The sequence below is a fragment of the Musa acuminata genome, chromosome BXJ2-4 (genome assembly GCF_036884655.1).
Source record: "Musa acuminata AAA Group cultivar baxijiao chromosome BXJ2-4, Cavendish_Baxijiao_AAA, whole genome shotgun sequence".
Lineage (NCBI taxonomy): Eukaryota > Viridiplantae > Streptophyta > Magnoliopsida > Zingiberales > Musaceae > Musa > Musa acuminata.
The window spans coordinates 34,806,812-34,826,746 of NC_088341.1; the positions used below are offsets into that span (position 1 = coordinate 34,806,812).

The 19,935-nt window shown below is 37.7% G+C and overlaps 2 protein-coding genes across 6 annotated transcripts; both read right to left on the reverse strand.

Moving 5' to 3' along the window:
- Positions 1-385: 385 nt before the first annotated feature.
- LOC103981201 (acetyl-CoA acetyltransferase 2) lies at positions 386-7,609 on the reverse strand. 4 transcript variants are annotated; one of them, XM_065105067.1, is made up of 15 exons: positions 7,586-7,609; positions 6,785-6,863; positions 6,008-6,106; positions 5,746-5,919; positions 5,562-5,667; positions 4,791-4,929; positions 3,856-3,933; positions 3,712-3,777; positions 3,341-3,426; positions 2,030-2,129; positions 1,753-1,863; positions 1,610-1,651; positions 1,378-1,464; positions 1,029-1,132; positions 386-568 (listed from the first exon to the last, which is right to left on the reverse strand). In XM_065105067.1, exons 2-14 carry the CDS (start codon positions 6,810-6,812, stop codon positions 1,043-1,045), a joined length of 1,206 nt encoding a protein of 401 aa, XP_064961139.1. In that variant the 5' UTR covers positions 6,813-6,863; positions 7,586-7,609; the 3' UTR covers positions 386-568; positions 1,029-1,042. The 4 variants fall into 4 exon arrangements, with proteins under 4 accessions (XP_064961139.1, XP_064961137.1, XP_018684957.1 ...); XM_065105065.1 differs by having other exon boundaries at positions 386-571; XM_018829412.2 differs by lacking the exon at positions 7,586-7,609 and adding an exon at positions 7,450-7,555.
- Positions 7,610-8,744: 1,135 nt separating this feature from the next.
- LOC103981212 (protein ACTIVITY OF BC1 COMPLEX KINASE 7, chloroplastic) lies at positions 8,745-18,790 on the reverse strand. 2 transcript variants are annotated; one of them, XM_009397862.3, is made up of 18 exons: positions 18,659-18,790; positions 17,557-18,154; positions 17,035-17,178; positions 16,425-16,550; positions 15,170-15,257; positions 14,683-14,776; positions 13,784-13,877; positions 13,612-13,666; positions 13,331-13,422; positions 12,405-12,575; positions 11,667-11,723; positions 11,487-11,570; positions 11,326-11,410; positions 10,754-10,815; positions 10,297-10,371; positions 10,023-10,127; positions 9,292-9,433; positions 8,745-9,093 (listed from the first exon to the last, which is right to left on the reverse strand). In XM_009397862.3, exons 2-18 carry the CDS (start codon positions 18,127-18,129, stop codon positions 9,020-9,022), a joined length of 2,121 nt encoding a protein of 706 aa, XP_009396137.2. In that variant the 5' UTR covers positions 18,130-18,154; positions 18,659-18,790; the 3' UTR covers positions 8,745-9,019. The 2 variants fall into 2 exon arrangements, with proteins under 2 accessions (XP_009396137.2, XP_064961134.1); XM_065105062.1 differs by lacking the exon at positions 18,659-18,790 and adding an exon at positions 18,352-18,491.
- Positions 18,791-19,935: the final 1,145 nt, after the last annotated feature.

A 19,935-nucleotide genomic window follows, 5' to 3' on the forward strand; every position in this document is an offset into this window, starting at 1 on the left:
AAGTGGACGGAACGGTGACGAAGCGGGTAAAGCGGTAGCGGCTGCTTAACGGTGCAAACGGGTTGTTTTGTTTGTGGTGGGAGGATTGCCGATATATTATTATTATTATTATTATTATTATTATTATTATTATTCAGCGACGGTTGACACCCAAGAAACAAAATGATTATTAAGAAATCTCAAAGAAATGAAGTTTTCTCTATGGACTCAAAGGCAGGAATCGATTTCTATTTTGTTTTGTTTACTTCTCTCCCTTTGTTTCTTTTGGAGGAACTTTATCGAATTTCACATATTCCATTTTCCCCAATCAGGCATTCGAATGAAATCTCGGTTCCAGCCAACATATGTTTTGCATCCCAGTAAGTATGCAGTGCAGTGATCAATGTAAAAAAAAAGAAAATGAATTTATTCCGATGATGAGAAAATATGTTTCTCAGATCAAAGATGTTTCTGGGAGTGGATCACAACATTCGCCAACTAGAAAATAAATGGAGCCAGAGAAAGAAAAGAAAATTTCCATGAGGATAGAGGACGAAGGCTCCGCTCCGCTGCCAGATGACACACACACCTGCTGCACATTAAGAAAAAAACTCATTTGGGGGAGACACAGTCGTCAAATATGAATTAGGTTCCTTGCTCTCGGCAAATGCTACATGAGAACAAGTTGTAAGTCACTCATGCAGAGATCAATTTCCGTATGTTTTACCTATGAAAACTACTAAGTGGGCATGTTGTTACTGCTACCATCATCAAGGTTCAAAATCCTGTCCGGTACCAGTTTTGGCACCTTTATCAGACTGGGACCTTACAGTATTCCCCCCCCATTGTATATGGTGGACCTATCTATCTATCTATACCTACTGATGTCACTTGAAAGAATACTAAAGTGAACACAGATCAATACCGAGCTATAGGGAACTTGGTTCTCAGTATCCATCTTTGATTCTACTGGTATATTCGATACATTGGCTCCTAACAAATTTTTAATATTCTAGAGAAAAATATATCACGATATGTGGGAAACTTACTGGATCAAATGAAGCTACAGGAGCTCTAAAACGAGTGCAGAGGCTCCCCCGCCACCGTTGCAGACACCAGCAACTCCAATCTTGCTGTTTCTTTGTCTCAAAACCTATCAAAATTTAAGAACGAAAGCTAATAACTGCTGATCAGAGAGTGTATGCTTCTGACATGAAATTATTTATTAGTAAATTCTTAAATAAACCTAATCTTTGGCATTTAGATATAGTAATTGTTAAATCACTAACATCTAACACCAGTCTCGAGACGTATGAAAACAAGTACTGACATCAAAAACTGAGCATCCAACATCAGATCAAGAAGAAAAACAACCGACTGCCAAGATTTGGTGCATACCCCTAGCAAGGTGACCAGTATGCGAGCTCCACTGCAACCTAGAGGGTGTCCCAAGGATACAGCCCCACCATGAACATTAACTTTATCCTATGGGTAAATAAGCAAACAGGGCAGTGTCATATAATAAAGTAACATCAAAACATGATACATATAGACTCCTGCAAAGAAAAGAAATGGGTAAAGCTCCAACACTTGAGCTTTTAAAGATACAAATAAAATCCACAGGACTCACAGAAGGGAGCGAAAGAAGCTTTTGATTTGCGAGGGCGACGACCTGTCAAGGAGAACCAGGCGTTAGTCTGCTTGGATAGTGTGATTATTAGGATTAAATGAGATTGAGCAAAATTATGAGAAACTGCAACTGCAGATACATACAGAGAAAGCTTCATTTATTTCATAATAATCTACTTGAGAAGCCTCCAAGCCAGCATTTGAAATAGCTTTTGGAATTGCAAGTGCAGGTGCTGTTGTGAATAACTCGGGGGCCTGTCTAAGAAAACTCAACTCAGCCTCTATTGTTATAGGACACCTTCACAGAAAGGATGAAATATGATATCTTTGTATAAATTTATAAGTCTCCCAAGCCACACAGAAATTATATATCATGCATAGCCATGACGAGATAGTCTTTCTAAATCTTAATAAGCTGTACATGAGCAGCATCAGCATAGCCTCTGATCTTTGCAATCACTTGCAATCCCAGTTCTAGAGCCTTCTTTCCACTTACTAGGACTAAAGCAGCAGCACCATCACTGATAAAAATCAAATCAAAGGGAAGACATCAAATGGTATAAAATACAAGATTAAAATTAAAATTTAGCTGGTTAATCTAGTATCACACTTCAAGTGAATCTTAATAAGAATCAGATCATACTCAGATTTCAGAGAACAAGGAACAAAATGAAATTCCCACATCATGCCAAAGATATTACAATTAGTAATAGCAATGACGTGAAAGTGAACTGTTCATATGAAAATGTGATGGACATGGCTATCAACGAGTTGACAATCGTAGGAGCAAGGTTCGGTTGAACTGGTGTGTTCTAACTGTTATTTACCGATCCAAATAGGATCGACCCCCAAACCAGGCAATTACGCATGGTCTGGTTTGAACTAGTTTTTTTGTTTTTGTACAGGCTGGCAACAGCTGTTGATTGTCAACAGTCTGTTGTTGACAGCCAAAACAGCTGTCAACCACTGTTCCAACAGCCCTCTTCCTCTCCTCCTCTGTTGCTCATCCTTCTCCTCCTCTCCTCCTCCTCTTCTCTCTCTCTTTGGTCCGTGTCCATCGGAATTCTAGCATACCATGTGTTGGTATGTTGGTACATACCAGATGCATTCCAATGTGACCAGGGACTGGTAGGGGCTTTGGACAGAAACTTGCAACCTCGGATAGAAGGGTGAGGAATACATAATCACTTCTACTGAAGCTTTAGATTGAGATAACAACAATTTAAACATAAAAAACGACATGACATGGTGGATTTAAAAGCACTCACGATGTCCAGCAACAAAAGGTAAAACTAAGCCATACTCGTGGACTATACTTCAATGTCTATGATACTTGAACTTTTGTACATTACCAAAAGACAAGCAAACATGAGACACGACAAGGTCTCTTTTTTACTATCCTTTAAATTTCAGTTTTCAGGACCATGTCATGGACAGTATGCATATATCAGCAAGGTTCGCAATACCGTACCGTACGGGTGTTTCGATCTCGGCTCGGTACCAGTACGGTGTACTGAGCGGTACACCCAGGTGTACCGAGCGGTATACTCTAGCACTGCTACAGTGCATTGCAACAGTGTACTGTACTGCAACACTGCTACAGTGCAACTTCTATGAACAGTGCAAGAGATCGTTAGAAAAAGAAATACTTAGTAGTACGTTTATGCTTCTTTTCAATTTAAACTTTTATCCCCAAGAATGCAACAGTGACATCAAGAAAAGTCAAAATTACCTGATACTAGATGCATTTCCAGCTGTAACTGTACCACCATTGTCCTTAAAACTTGGCCTGAGCTTCCTCAGTTTTACAGGATCAAACTAGCAAACTCAAAGAAGAGAGAAATAAGTGGATAGAAAATGACAGCAGGGTTAACATCCAATAATGAATCAAAGAATTTGGATTATGGAAAAGAGAACAATATGAAGAAAAATACGCAGCATACTATTACATGATAAAACAGAGTACTCAATGCTTCGAAAGAAAAGGTAAATAAATACCCTACTTTCCATTTTAACAAAAAAATCAAGGTACTAAACAAGAAATTATAGAAAAATACAACAGGCTAATCGATTAAAGTAAGCAATCCTGCTTAGTGACTTTACCTTTTCTAGGCTTTCATCCTTATCAATGATCACTGATGGTTTTCCTCTGCCTGCTGATACTTCAACCTGAAAAGCATAATACAAATGGAACAACTTCTCGCCTATGATATTCAGCAACAATTTACTAGAGATAGAGGGACTAACTGGAGCTATTTCCCATGCAAATGCACCACTAGTCTTTGCAGTTATACCACGCTCATTGCTTTGAATAGCATAATCATCCTATATGAACAAAAGAAGATACAAATGTGATAATTTTGTGATCTATGAAGATAAACCACAATACATAGACCTCATTGCCAATACCACAGAACTGTCCAGGAAATCATTATATTACACATTACTACCTTTCTTTACCAGAGTAAAAATATATCAGAAAAGAATACATGGAAACATATAAAGAATGTTTACATGTTGAAAATAAATCAATAGACAATTCAAACTAACATCATATGTCAAACACCCACAGAGTTGCTCTGGACCAATTGTCACAGTCCAACCTGATAGACCTACAAACCCAACAACGTAAATGACAGGCCTTTAACCCCATGTCCAAGTAACCTAACCCACCATCCACCTTTGACATGGGACTAATTGGGGAATTAAAAGATCTGGAGCTGGAAAAAAATTGATGCTTTAATAGACCTGAGCATAATGAATTAGACATTAGTACGACAGAAATATCAAGCAGAAAAAGGAAGAAAATTTAGCAAGGATTGGACATAGCCAACCACTTACAACTGATCACATGCTGTATGTTAGAGAAAGATGCATTAACATAAATATAACAGTATTTAGAATGAAACACAAGCATTGTGTGTTAGCATCAGCTATCAGTAACATCAAATATGTGCAAAGAGGTTTGCTGACATCAAAAGTAAATCTCAAAGAGACCAGTAAACCTTCTCTACTAACAAATACATGACTTGTAAACAGTTACTTGAAGATCAAGGCACATGGATAATGTTACGATTTTACCAAATACTTGATATTGTTCACATGAAAAAAGCATAAATATTACGCAGAGAACAAAAATGCTAAACAACCAGGTACGGAATAGGTAAGTGACGAAGGATTACCTGCTCTTCCCTTGTTATCAAATGATGATCAGCACAAAGTTCAGCACACATTCCCATGGCATAGTTATTGTATACATCCCAAAGACCATCCTTAAGCATTCCATCAACTAGAGTATCATGTCCAAATCGAGAACCCTTTCTGCATAAAATTTGCAATGGAGAATGGTAAAATCATGTATTTTCACTTGAAAAATCAGTCTGTCAGAAGAAGGCCAGCCAAATGGAGAACACAAACGTGCAAAATCGACAGAAGAAGGCATGATGAAACTTGTCGTGCTAGTTGAAGAAAGAAGGGAAAAAGAATGAAACAAAGAATTCTGTTGTCTTCATAAGTACCAATATAGTCTTGCACATCAACCATTGAAATTTTATATATGTGGTTGTGCAATTAAAGTTATCAACTATGATGGCAGAGACTGCTTTCAGAATCAAAACTTTGAATAGAAGAATCTTACTAAAGTTCCCCATATCTCACTAATAACATACATAATCATTTTAATTACTGAACTTCTTTCTAATTTACCATCTGGAATATGTGAAAAGACCTTGTTTTATCTTAATCAATCACCAAATCATTGATACTCCACAGAGAAAACAATAATCCATGAACTGAATATGTTACACGGGTAATTTTTTAGTTTCTTTTAGACTTACCTATCATAACACACCCAAAATTATCTACAAATTTTGAGCAGAAATTTAGCTGTGATTTTCCAATGAATACCGTAGAGAGATCATCAGGGAAGGACGAAAGTCATATAAACAACCAACCTTGCTTCTGCAACATATTTAGGGGCATTTGACATGCTTTCCATGCCACCTGCCACAACTACATCATTGATACCCAGCTGGATACTCTGTGCCGCAAACATTGTGGCTGTGAATATAAAATAATCATTAAATGCATAGGACTTGCCAGCCAAAAAATTTAGGTAAATCTTAATGAAGATTGTACCCTTCATTCCAGATGCACAGACTTTGTTGATGGTAGTACAAACAACAGTATTTGGTATTCCAGCACCTAGTGCAGCTTGCCTAGCAGGAGCTTGCCCAAGATTTGCACTCAAAACATTGCCAAAAAAGACTTCTTGCACAAGTGCTGGATCAATGCCAGCCCTTTTAAGAGCACCTGAACAATATGAACAATATCTCAGAATATCGAACGGATTAGGAGGGTATAAAGATGAGAAGGTAGGAAAAAATTATATAGGTCTTACATTCAATCGCTACAGATCCGAGTTTGGTTGCCGACAAAGAAGACAAAGCACCAAGAAAGCTACCCATTGGTGTACGTGCAACACCAACAACACATACATCTGTCCACGATGAAAAGAAAAATTGTTGTGATAGATCTGGAAAATGAAGCATACATCCCTTGACACAAAATAAGTATGTTAAACAACAGCAAAACTGTATCTGGTTGACCTTATTCTTTACAATTAAATTGTCTAGACTTAACTAGCCGATCGTAGTCAGCGTTGTGCAATTCTGAGAAAATTAACTCATTTTAGCCTGGCAATACTGACACTGGTGTTGCCAGCAAGTATAAAAGCATTTTCCCGAGCTATCACGGTAGCTTCAGAACATTACATAAGCACAGATTGAGTCGGTTTCTATTTTAGTTCATGACCATTAACCCAAACACTAAGGTATCAAATGAAAACAGACTGCAACAGTTACAAATTACAGATACGATATCCAGAATCTTTGTTGAACTAGATCATTTAGACCAGCCATAACATTCCATAGGGAAAAGATTTCAGGTATCGAAAATCTTAGTGATTGGATGAATATAAATCTGTTAGCACACTAAATTACATACAGCTTTCAACCATCTTAATGGATCAGGAAAATGATTCAACTTGTTATGGCTGGTCGCTAAAGTCTGTGTCATTAAGATCCCGTAAAGTATATAAACAAAGGAAAGCAATTCTAAATAGAACTCATTGGCCAAAACTAATGTTGTATCATGGTTTATTCTGCAATATGTTTACCTCTTGGTTGGATCAGATCTGAAGCCATTGCTGCCTCCGTCAACAAATCCAAGTGAGATAATTAATACAAGCCACTATTCTGGTCTTAAAAGAAAACAACAAGAAGAAATTTTATAAGCATCACTCCATCAGTCAGTCAAGCAACATAAACTCAGAACCGAAAAGAGAAGACGGGAAGATGCAGTTAATGCGTGGCTAACAGTGCAACCACCGCAATATGTTTATGCATCAGATCAAAATGGTAGTTACATGTGCATGGGAAACAAATCATACGAGACTCATATTTGGACCCGAAACCAAACTAGATTAAAGCAAATATTTGTTCTTTAAGAAAAACGCCAAAAGTAATGACACAAAGTTGTATCATTCTAGATCACAAAAGACAAAGAAGAAATCAATTAAATGGCATGATAGAAGCAATTTACATGGAGAAAGAGGGAAACAAGAAGGAAGCTGCAGAACCACAACAGATAAAAGCGACGCCAAGTTTATCGCCCAAAATAACAAAAAATAAAAATAAAACAAGAAATCTGATTAAAATAATGCCAAAGAAATGAAAAAGCAGCTCAAATGTAACAATTTATCATAGAAACAACGTGCGTACAAGAGGATGAATCGAGAAGGGGGGGAAAGAAAGAAGGACGGGTGAAATGCAAAGAAGAGACCAGGAGACAGAGAGTACAATGCGGAAGCGGAACAGAGATGTGGGGAAAGAAAAGAAGGAAGAAGCAAAGAGAGAAAGATGGGTTAGGGTTTTTGGGGAGAGGGGTGGAAGGAGGAAGAGGAGGAGGAAGAGCTCACCTTCGTCGGCCCGAGAGGAGGAGGAGTAGACCACATCGAGGGTGGTCCACATATGTAGTGCCCCGCACGTGGGGGGCAGCGGGACGGGATCCATCGCCGTCGTCCATTTCGCACTCTGTACATACTTCAAAATTGCAACAACTCCTTGCTATTATTATTATTATTATTATTATTATTATTATTTCGCATTTCTAAATGTCCACTTTAATTAAACCGAGAAAAAAAAAAAGGTGTGATCATGACTTGGACAGCCACCGCGCTAACAGATTCATGTCACCACTGGGCACCGAATCTAATCTTTGTGGAAGGAAGGAAGGAAGGAAGGTCTTCTCCGGCTACAGATTAATGTGTTGGATGTGATCACAAGGAAAGGGAGTACTGGTGGATTGTCCTTTTCTTTTTATTTCAGTGCTTTGCATGGGTCGATGGTGGTAGGTAGGGAGGTAGGTTGGTAGGTGGGCTTGCGCACGTGGGAAGAGGGAGGGAGTGTTGTTGGCATGAGTCACGAGCGAAGTCGGATCTGCTCTGACATGTTATCACCCGACTCGACTCCTCTCCATTCGAGCCCAAGTCTTTCTCCGGCGAATTTTCAAAAAAAAAAAAAATCCTTACATCTTTGAGAAATTCCGACATATATTTTTTTCATAAATGATATGACCTGACTCCGCCTATGTCTTGTGTCTCTGCTACCGCTTCCCTTTATGTTGTCTCAACGGACTTGTAATCGTTACAGTCGTCGTTGCCCTCGTCTCTTTCCATAGAGTTTGAATGATGAGCGCAAAGCCTCCGCCATCATCGGACCTATCCAATAATGAAGATATAGTGATCCCCATTGGCCTTCACTTTTATCGGACCTAACAATGATGAAGATATAATGAGTGTAAGGCACAATCTCCACGGCTCATTCGTTTACGTCTTTTTGTTAGTTGTGAAAGCTACAAGCAAAAACGGGCCACACCCCTTCTTTGCCCATGGTCGTCGATGATAACCACTTCCACCCTTACATAAAAATAAGACAAGTAGGTCCAACATGGTGAACGCATTGCTATGTAAAATAAAATGATATTTTCATGTAGTAAAAAACGCTTTACGAAAATTTATGTAAATTTCTAAACAAATAATTTTTTCAATCATTATGTATATAACAATGCAAATAATATTAAAAAAATATCAACAATCTTGTTCTATGTATTTCTGAAATCATGGATGTGAAAACCTGTTTTTTGGCCAGGGAAAATATATACAATTGATTACACGTCTAAGCATCTTAATTGAACTTGTACATGGGAAAAAATTAGGGGAATACATTTACTGGCTCATGATTCTTAGCAACTGATGCGCATTTACATTCACATCAAAATAATCACCATCTTGCTGAAGTGGGATGAATTAAACTTCTTCGAAATTTTCCAGACCGAATCAGATGGATCATCATCACATCATCTTCTCGATTTTTTCGAGATTTTTCACTTTTCCCATGGATCTGAATGCTAGTGCCAGGAAAATACCTGCAAGATCCATACAGTGGGAACTGAATCCAAGCGAAGTTCATGAAAACACAATAGGTACCTCTCTTTTTTTTTTTTCCTCTTTGCAGAGGAAAAAATAATCAATAATTTTAATGCTAAAAATATAAGGCTCGATTGAACAATAATATAAAAGCCAACAGGTTCGATTTCATAGAACATATTGAATCGGCCTCTTACCAGCACCAATGAACGATCCGTTTGCAATGGCTTGCTGTCCTTGGCTGCCCAATGTGACGCCGACATTCAGCAGGGTTCCACTTAGAGCCAAGCACATGGTGGCCATCTGCAATACTGAGGCTCTTCTTGCGGATCTTTCAGACTGGAAAAAAAATTTGAGCTTTGTGGTAAATAGGGAAAAGAAAAAAAGAAAAGAACAAAAGAATAGAGTAACGATAATGCAGGTTCATCTAAAACGTGCATCGGTTAACTACCGAACGCGGTCACTAGTAGTATAACGTGCAAATTTCTCCACAAAAAAAAAAAGGGTGTACAGATGCAGTGAGGAGATAATATCTCTATTAGTGAAGACAAAAGGAAAAAAGATGTCCTTTCTGCAGCTTGCTTCTTTTTCTCTTCCATTTTCATGGTTGCTTTATAGCAGGAAATTATCCTGCTGCTGTCCGTACTCAAGTTCACATCTACTGAGACCTAATTTTTTTTCAGAACATTTAGCTTTTTACATATGAAGCTACTTTTATTATCAGTCGTATTTTTCTACAGGCCTAAATGAGCACAGACATAAACTCTGATGGACTTATGGGGGGTGGCAAATATTCACATGAGAACGATCACCTTCACTTATGGTCGTTGTGTTAGTGTGTGTGCGTGTGTTATGTATACATAATTGCTAAAATTTAAATGTAGACTTTTTGACACAAAATGACTGACTGTGCATTTCATAATGATACCTCGAGCACCCTGACGCGAAGCTTTAAGTCTCCCGATTCAAGTTGGCCCACAAATTCTTCTATTCTCTGGATCCTGTACGGCATTGAGATAGTAAGATCTCTGGCCTGCAGTTTGGCAATGCGTCGTCTTTGTTAGGCAGAACAAACTACCGATCGGTTATATTCGACATGAAACATCTATAACAGAGGTTCAGGGAAATAAGAATGTCTAACAAAGACACCACTGAGGGAAACTATCAAGACAAGAAGAAGAAGAAGTTGCAAAACGCCATACGTCATTAGCTTGTTTTCTTATCTCCTCAACAAGTTCTGTCCCACCAGGTTGCTTCTGTCGTATGTCCAGTAATTCCTGAGGGATTAACAACATGATACAACATAGATATGAGAATTTGGTTGCCCATTGGATCCCGTCATATATGAAAGGAATCTTATTTAAGGAGAACATAAATGAATACATATGACTAATTTGAAATGTTAAGGTCACAGAGGATGTGCAGTAGAATCAGAAATGTTGCCACGGCAATGAGTATACATATATATATATAGAGGGTAAGGAGCTTACGAAATATTGAATGCATGAAGATATTTTCTAAGAGGAAGATAAGGCAACAGGAAGGTGTGAAGAAAATCTCGTAAAGCAGCCTACAATGATGCTGCAAATACAGAAAGCTGAAACAAAGAAACTAATGCCAAAAGTTGAATTATGGCATGAAGAATGGCCTTTTTTTTACCTGAGCATATGGTGCAGCAATTTTCGGAAAGGAAAACTTTGGATCCAACATATATCCGATGCCTGCAGGTCAAAAGTAGAAGATAAAGAAGATGCATATTTGTCTTCTGTTGAAGCAAAGTATCTGTACTGCTTATGATAACTACATGCAGTAATCAATAGTAAGCCCTCTCTCAAAATCCATATAACAAAATTGCATTTCTTACAAATGTTACAATAATAACAGAATCCACTAGCTATGACAGAAATTTATCCCGGTTTACTCATGTAACTAAAAGCAGAAATCACATCCAACCTACAACATTAGTTTAAAGCTGAGTTACTTTGAACATGTTCAGGTATTCAGTAACATTTTATGGGATTAATATAGTTGAAGTATATATTGATCCACTTAAGTTCATTAAAAAAAGGACTCGATTTAAGATAAATAACGAATTAGTGCACAAGTACTACGACATCTCAGATGAATAATGAATCGATTTAAGATGACATAACAAAATTATCAATGCAACAGAGAGGATATAGAAGATGATGAAAGACATTTAGTATGCAACTCTGGATGTAAGAATGCACCTTCAAGGGTCATGAATGCCCTCAGGACAAATGTAAAGGTGGATGGAAAGCGGAACGGCTGATCAGTTGCTATGGCAAACAAGTCCTACAAAAAGCTATTAATTATTCACCTGTATGAAACATTAGCACTATATGTACAGGACTCAACTAATGCAGCCTACCTCACCAATTACTGCAACAGTCTGCTGATGATCGGTTGTTTGGCTCAAAATACCATCCAATACAAAATTTATAGACCTCCTCACCTAAACAATCATCAGAATGTACAAGAATTTAAATTCACTCTGAGTAGTTATCATTAGATGAAGAGGGATTTAAGAATATTAGCAGGCTTTGCTAACCGATGACAAGTCCCCTGTTGGTTGAAGTGCTTCAAGTTCAACCAGACATCTGACAACCTGTGTAACACTCATTGTTGAATCCAAAATTGTTAATAAATCCAAGGATGCTAATTAATGCCAGAAACTACTGCATCTAAGACACTCCTTTGATGTCAGAATTACAATTATAGCACATGTAGATATTACTGAATCCAAATCTACAACTTAAGCCAATATAGATTGTCCTGGGGAAGGTTCCTAGTAGTAAATATTTGCATACCAGATATTCAAACAGAGAATTACCATTTCATAAATTTATATCTAGATTAAATTGTTTTTAATTTAAAATTATTACAAAATTTGATTTTTCAGAGAAGTTCATCAAAAAGTTAATAAATTTGCTAGCACGAATGAACTACGATACCTAATTAATAAACACAGACAAAAAAAATGCTATTGTTACACTATACTAAAACATGGCTCATCTGTCATATACTACTGAATTAGCACATCATCTCATACCCAAGTTGTTTGCTTGAAATCAAATTTTAAGGTAACATGTTACATATTGAAGTATGTACCTAAACCACTCTTAATATGGCAATTTCTTGTAAAAGGCATGTATGATATCACAAGCTAGAAATGAGCATGCAAGATGCCATACATTATATACAAAAGATCATTCCACATAGGAGGAGGACCTCAAATAAACAAATGACAGATCATCTTCATGCATGGTAATATTATTATTGTCAATACCTTGTTTACATCCTTCTCATAGACTGCATAGAACAGTTGAAGCAATCTCTCCCTGGTGAAAGATTTAATTTCACCCATCATACCAAAATCATAGTAGATAAGTGACTCATCCATTGCAATAGCAATATTTCCTGGATGGGGATCCGCATGAAAGAAGCCAGCCTTCAATATCTGAGTTGGCAAAAGGTAAAAGCAAGTTAAGTGTAAATCAGTTTAACTGTGTAACAGACATGAAAATCCATCAGCATCATTATACCACCATCTAATGACCAAGTAAATTCTTAAGCAAGCAAGGTAAGTAAAGCATTATGGGCATTATTGCTAGTTTTAAGTGAAATGGCCTCCCAGTTTGATACATTATGAACCAGCGTTTGCCACTGGTTGTACGAACCAGGATTCAAACACAAAATGTCTACACACACATTTTAGAAACAAAGTTATGGGATGAGTTCTCCTGGCATTTGAGTGATATGGACAAGTCCTCCTGGCATTTGAGTGATACAAGGCCAGAAGCACCATAGCTACCATGATTACCCCAAATAAAATAGGAAGTATTGCTAAATCTATCAAGCAATCAAGCATTAAAAAAGAAAACAAGCATTGAGAAAAGGGAATATGGGATTGTTGCCTCGTATACTGGCTTAAATCATTGATAAAAAATTGAAGGTAGCAACAAAGCTGAAGGTCCTGTGTTCCAATCTTATCCGAGCCATACTTATAATAGAAACATATCCCTAATTAATTTAAGTTACACATGTTCCATTGAGCTATCTGCCACCCACATTTGATAAGGAGTGTTAAGAATATAATCAATAGATTATGTCTCTTTTACTGGCTTAAGAGATACAATGGCATTTATCAAAAATTTTAAAATTCCAAAGTGCCATTGAGTAATTGATACAATTAAAAAGAATGAATCTCTTTACCTGCATCAAGTATGATTCTACTGCACGTGTTGCAATCCGAGAGCGACTATAGCCCTTTGCATCTATCTGATCCAAGTTGTTTATTTTTATTCCTACCCAAAAAAAGCAAGCTCCAGTGTCAAATTCAAGCTGTAAAATTAAAACTTAGCATGAATGAATTTAGTGCTTCATCATCATCCCAGTGTCAATTACATCTGAAACATGATCAGCCATAAGTGACCGAACTTGCATGCTTCAAAGTGTATCATATTCAAAAAATTAAGTTTATGTTGCAAACGTACCTGGAACATACTCCAAGGTCAGCACTTTTCTTGAGGTGTAATCCCAATATATAAGCTAAAAACAGAAGACATATATGTTGTTAGATTCAGACTAGTATTCAGATGTGATCATCTACCTTTGAGAGACCAAAAGAAAGCTAAATACAAAGGTCCATCAGTGAACGAAACATACAGGTACACGGACCCACTTTAAGTTTCTAAAATCCCGTCGAAATCTATCAGCATTTTTTCCTTCATTGATATAGTCAATTTCTTGATACAATATCCTGAAACACAAGATTGCAAGAAATTCTAAATAAAAATTATCAGAAAATAGTTTCATAATAAACTTATTTGACTCCCAAGTGAAAGTGAGAAACAAGAATGTCATGTGCAATTGCCATGAATCTGAACAGATTACAAGCACATGCCAAATGAATCAGAGCTATATAAAAATACATGCTATCTTGGATTTTATTGTCTCAAATTTGCAAAGAGAGCTTAACAGAATTTAGCAGATTTCCTGGAATTACATAGCTGAGAATCCTTATTGTTGGTATGATTTCCTCAAAAAAAATATTTGCAGTTACCAAAGAAGTTTATATTTGCCAAGTTTTTTCCTTTTATTGCAAAATGCAGCACATGCAGAATCTTGAATTGGCACAACTGAAAGAACTTCTAGTCAAGCAGTGGAGTGCATGACTTAATTGAACACAAGAATATGTAAATTTAAAAACCAGTTACTTTGGAACATGTCAATGAGCCATTATAAACTTCAAACAAGAATCTAATAGAAAAAAATGAAATAGAACCAATTATTTGATTTCACAACATATATATAATTTTCTTTTTAAATGATGAAGTTGATGAAAACCCCAGACCACTCATATTTACATCATTGAATCTGTGTGTCCTAGATTGTTTCTATGGTCATTCACAGTCTTTGAACTTGGGCATGCTTCATCCTTTTATATCATAGTACTCAGCTCATCTACGCAGAAGATGCATAAATTCTTTATAGGAAAGAATATGAAATGCTTTTCTCATTGTTAAAAGCAAGAGAAAGGATGAACAATGCTGTTAACTACTTACCTTGAGCATTCATCATATATGTCTAACCAGTCCCTTGTAGGACCTCCAAATGTCTCACTTCTTTGAAAATATTCAGCTATCAGCCTCAGGTTTCCTGTAAACAGATCATAAGTCATCGGTAACTAAAATGAGTCAGAACAAAAATCCAAACTGAGCTAAGACCAACCAGCTTTTAAATTTTTAGATATTGCCCTAGCTGTTCTCCTATTTTCTTTTATCCTTTTCTCTTTTTACTTTTTGTTCTTGTTGTGATTTCTTCCTCCATGTCTTTCCAATTCTCTTTAAATCAATTCCTGGTGGATTTTACCCTGCATCATTTCCTTCGCAAAAACAGTAAACAGTTTCTGTCATTGTGTTAGGGTGCTAATTTGTTCTTTAGACTTTCCATATAGAAAAGCAAACATCCAAGTATCACTATATTGTAGTATCTCAGATAAAGTCAATTTATTACAGTATCGAAAAACAATATAGTGCAAATATGACTTACTAAAATCAATGTCAAAAAGCTTCTTTAGACCTGGCCTCTGGACTTTTACAACAACTCGTTCTCCACTATGAAGGACTGCTCGATGTACCTAAAAAGATAAAAATTAAAGTCAAATAGGATAATATCAAAAGGTCCTAAAAAAATACACTAGCCATTAAAAAACAATCACTCTATAGTAAACATGATGTTAAATTCACAAAAATGTAAGATCTAGTCTCAGAGATCATTGTCGTTGGGGAGAGACCTCATGCAAAACAATGACACGATATGGAGGCACCATTAGAAAACAGGCTCATATACCATTTTTTGGCATATGATCTCGATGTATTTGTGTCTTTTAACAAGGATATCAAATCTGAGTAGGAAGATTGTGATACCTAGATAGTCAAATATGAGAACTGATGAAAAGTTGGATTACTATTTAGGTTTAGATGAGTCAATCACTAAACTCTTATGCTTAAGCATTTTGGGCCATGTGGTTATTAGGTTAGTAGGTATATTGAACAACAAGAGCCACCACTAAGTCATGGGCGCCACTAGAGAACATGATTTTGGATTGTGTTGCCTCTCAATGAGGTTGCTAAGCTTTTGAGTAGGGAAGATTGTGATAAATCAAAACTATATATATTGTTTCATGGGACTACTACTAATCTACTAGTGACTTTTTAGATTTTTGGGTTATGTTGTTCTAGGCATAATATATATACCCAGAAGTTATTGGGTCAGTAAATATATCAAACCACACCTTCACATTGAAAATAACATGGAAATATCAATTGCTACATAAGATCTAGGTATGCTACCACTAATAGTGGCTCCGGTTGATAGCATGAAGGATTTAAGGTTTGGAGACTGTAATACTCATGAATCTAAAGTAGCGTGTCACTTTGATCAGTTAGTAGCTACTTAGATTAGCTATTTAGCTAGTAAGTTGTCATGGTCCATTATCATACACTCCTCGAAAAAATAACCATGTTGATGGGTGTATATTATCTTATCATCAGTAAGAACAACTCAAAAAACTACATCTAGTGATAATAATGCCATGCTTTCATGATGGTTTATGTATAGCACTGGCAATATAACGAAAATAGAAGTTGCACATGAAAGGAAAAGAAAAAGGAAAAAAAAACAAAATTTAAAATGCAGTTCTTGTTGTAAGCTGTGGCACCATCTATTCATATGCATGGTTTTGAATAATTACTATGCCTAGTTCAAAATTTTAACATGGGGGAAAACCAGTAGTATCAAACACCTGACCGAGACTTGCTGCAGCTATTGGCCGATCTTCGAATTCCTTGAATAATAACTCAACTGGAGAACCCAACTCACATTCTATGAAAACTTTTGCTTTGTCTGGTGAAAATGCAGGTACCCTGTCCTGCAAAAATAAAAAATAAAGCCACATGGTTAGAGGAAGACTCTCAAGCAAAGTTTTCTAGCACCAAAACAATGAAATTTTTGCAAACATTGTAAAGAATAACCTTCTAGCAGCAATTAATACGCTAAACACTAAAAAGCGATCCACTAGGAAAAATAAAAGTATGTTCGAAAAATAACTGCAAGCAAATTATAAGATGAAACAAAATGAGTAGGGGGGAAATTAGGTTTCACAACAATTAAATGAAATGAAAATAAATGTTTGCTCAACAATCATAATCGAAGGTAACTGAGATACGTGGAACTATGTAAATATGATTGCTCAAAACAACCGTTTCTACTGTGGTAATATTGACAATATAAAGCCAATAGCTTATTTTATTTGTCTATCAAGCACATCAAAGGAAAAGCTGATGGGACCATTTAGAAAAGCATCATCAAGCATAAAAGAAGTGAAGTTTGGAAATTGATCGTATGCCAATTACCTGCAGCTTGGCGAGTTCATCTACAAACTCCCGAGGGATTATGTCAGATCTGGTTGAAAATTGCTGCCCTAATTTAATAAAAGTTGGTCCGAGTTGTAGTGCTTTTTCTCTCAACCATGAAGCAGTTTTCCTCCTTCTGATTTTCTGTAAAATGGAACCCAAGTTGAATGTGCGCGTTTATTTGTAAGAATGCAGGAACTTTAAACATCAACAATCATCAATGACCAAAGTATATTTAAAATGAGAAATTAGACCATGTTCTGAAACTAGCAGAGGATGAGTTCAAGCATTCAATGAATTTTAAGGAAAATAAAGGATTAAGCGTTCTTAAAGTAAGAGATGTTGACCTATTGACTTGTTTTTGGTAGCATCGCTCAAAGTAATGAATGGAGGGATCAAATTCATTAAGGGCAAACAGGAACAACCACAGATCCAATGACCACAGCACCTTCGTTCGGTGTATAGAAAATATGCACATATATGCAAGTGCGTTATCATTCAACGAGGTTCCAAGATGCTCACCTGCTTCTCCTCCGTAAACCCATCAATATATGCCCATTTTCCATTGTCGAAGAGAACCCGAATGCGTAAAGAAATCACAAAATTCCAAATGTCCATAGTCCTTTGCCAGTAATTGTAATTATCATTGGCCCAACTGAAACCTTCATCTAAAGGCAAAACTTTGACCTCATCGGTGAAAGTGATCTCCTTGGGGGCTATATTCTTCTTGGTTCGAACGAGGTCTGATGTGCTATCCCTCTTGCTCGTACCGGCACCGATGACGACCATCTTAGAACCATTGATCGGCACTGGTTTCTGATGAGAAGGAATCCTTTTCCTCACCAAATCCTTGGTCGGAACCATTTTGTTGGCACCAGTGTCGGTGACGAGGCCATCAAATTCTGTCTGGCGTGCCTTTGCAAGGATACGCGGGAGTCTCTTCGTGGCCGGACAGTCAGCGCGGGCTGTTGCAAAATATGGGGACCTGCAATCGGAGACCGCACCAGAGAAGGTGAAATCTTGTACGGCTCGCCTTTTGTCGAAGGTTTCCAAGTACTGGCGGCAGTAGCCATTCGAAGCCAGAACAGCCATCATCCAAGAATAGAAGTGATAAAAGGCTCTGCAATCGAAGCTAGATGTAGCAATTAAACATGCGAACCATTCTCCGATCGTTTAGCTCAAAACGAGAAATAAAAATAAGGAAAAGGGGAATCCTCAAGTAATTCAAAGACCAAACATATCAAAATCCTTGTGTTTCCGACCCAGGCAACACGCCTTGAGATCAAGCGCACAAAGAAACCGCACAAATCCTCTCACCTAAATCATGGGAAAGCCGTTCCTATGAGCGCACCCTCTGTTGGAAGTTGGAACCAGCGTCGAACCGATAAAAAGGGAGGGAAAAAAAGAGAAATTCCCGTGCACGAAACCCATCGATCAGACATGTATAGTTAGTAAATCATGCTTGAAAGAAGAGATTGACAAGATTAAGATCATGGAAAAATGTGCAGCAGAATAGCCGTGACTTAATCGGAACCGAAAACCAACAAACGGACGAGAGTAAAGAAATGGATCGGATCAAAGGAGCGAACGAGAGAGAGAGAGAGATAGATTGATTGATTCATACTCGGTGACGATTTGGATGATGTTGCGTTCCCCGATCGATTCAGAGGGGGGAGTTGTGGGTGATTGAAGTGAGAGCGAGAGAGAGAGAGAGAGGGCGGGCGGTTTTAAAAGAAGGCAACTCCGAAACGCCACGCCTCTCTACTGATCCCGTTGTAGTACCGTTACCGCCGCCCACGGTTTCATCGCCACGGACGAGTCATTGATGCGGTCGGAGGACCGTGCATGGCAATGACGTGTAACTTTTGGGAGGTACGACGGGCGGACTTCCTCGCTCGAGCGACATCGACCGGACACATCAAACCAAACCGTCGTAAATAGGAATAGTTCCGCAGAGGCGGACTGTAGACGTGCATCGCACGTGGAGCAGCAATGAAAGATACCCGTAACGAACGCACAGTCCACTGGTGCACGGCTCCAATGATGCCATTTCATTGTGTCGATGCGGCACGTCACATCCACGATTTCTCCCCTTTTTTTTCTGCTGCGCTCCGCTCTTGTTGTTGCATGAAGCGGTAGCGTCTACGGATGCATCAGCGAACGAGTTGCTGCTTGCACGTCTTCGCTGCTGCGGTATTCTTCTGATGCGATTCGATAGATAGCTGCTTGCTTTTTCCTTGCCTCCTACTCCATCATTGTATTTTATTTTATATCATATCAATGGGGCTGGCTCCAACTACACTGTAGTTCTTGCACAGGTGACATGAGCATTGTAGTTCGTGTGCCAACAAATTATGATGTAGAAGCGAAACAGATACGATTTCCCAAGTCAACAATTATGATGTAGGGGTTTCATGTTGTCAAAAACTCACTCTAATTGTTGGCTGCCATGCCATGGAACCAACTCGTTGTTGTTCGGCAGCAGCCTGCAGGAGTTGAGATTAAAATCATAAGTAAGATAAACTGGAAGCGGATGATTCTGATCCTACTGAGGAACTCGAGCTTGCATGAGCAGATCAGACCTTAATTCTCGTGTTTGGTACCACCGCAAAAACACTGGTTCACTTCTCTGACATAAGATAATAATAATACCAAGGTAAACTATAGGAACAAGGACGAAAAATACCAAGTATATATAAAAAAAAGATGCATAATATGTTATGTCATCGATGCATATCCGAAATCCAGGATGGTGTTATAGAGCAAGCTTAGTCAGGCAAAGTCCATCATCAGGGGAATAAAAATTAAAAAAAAAGTGAAAAAGGTATCAAATAAGGGACTCCCTAATGCTCCGGTTGGTTAGCTCCGAGATCGACATGACTGAATCATAGAACCATCACA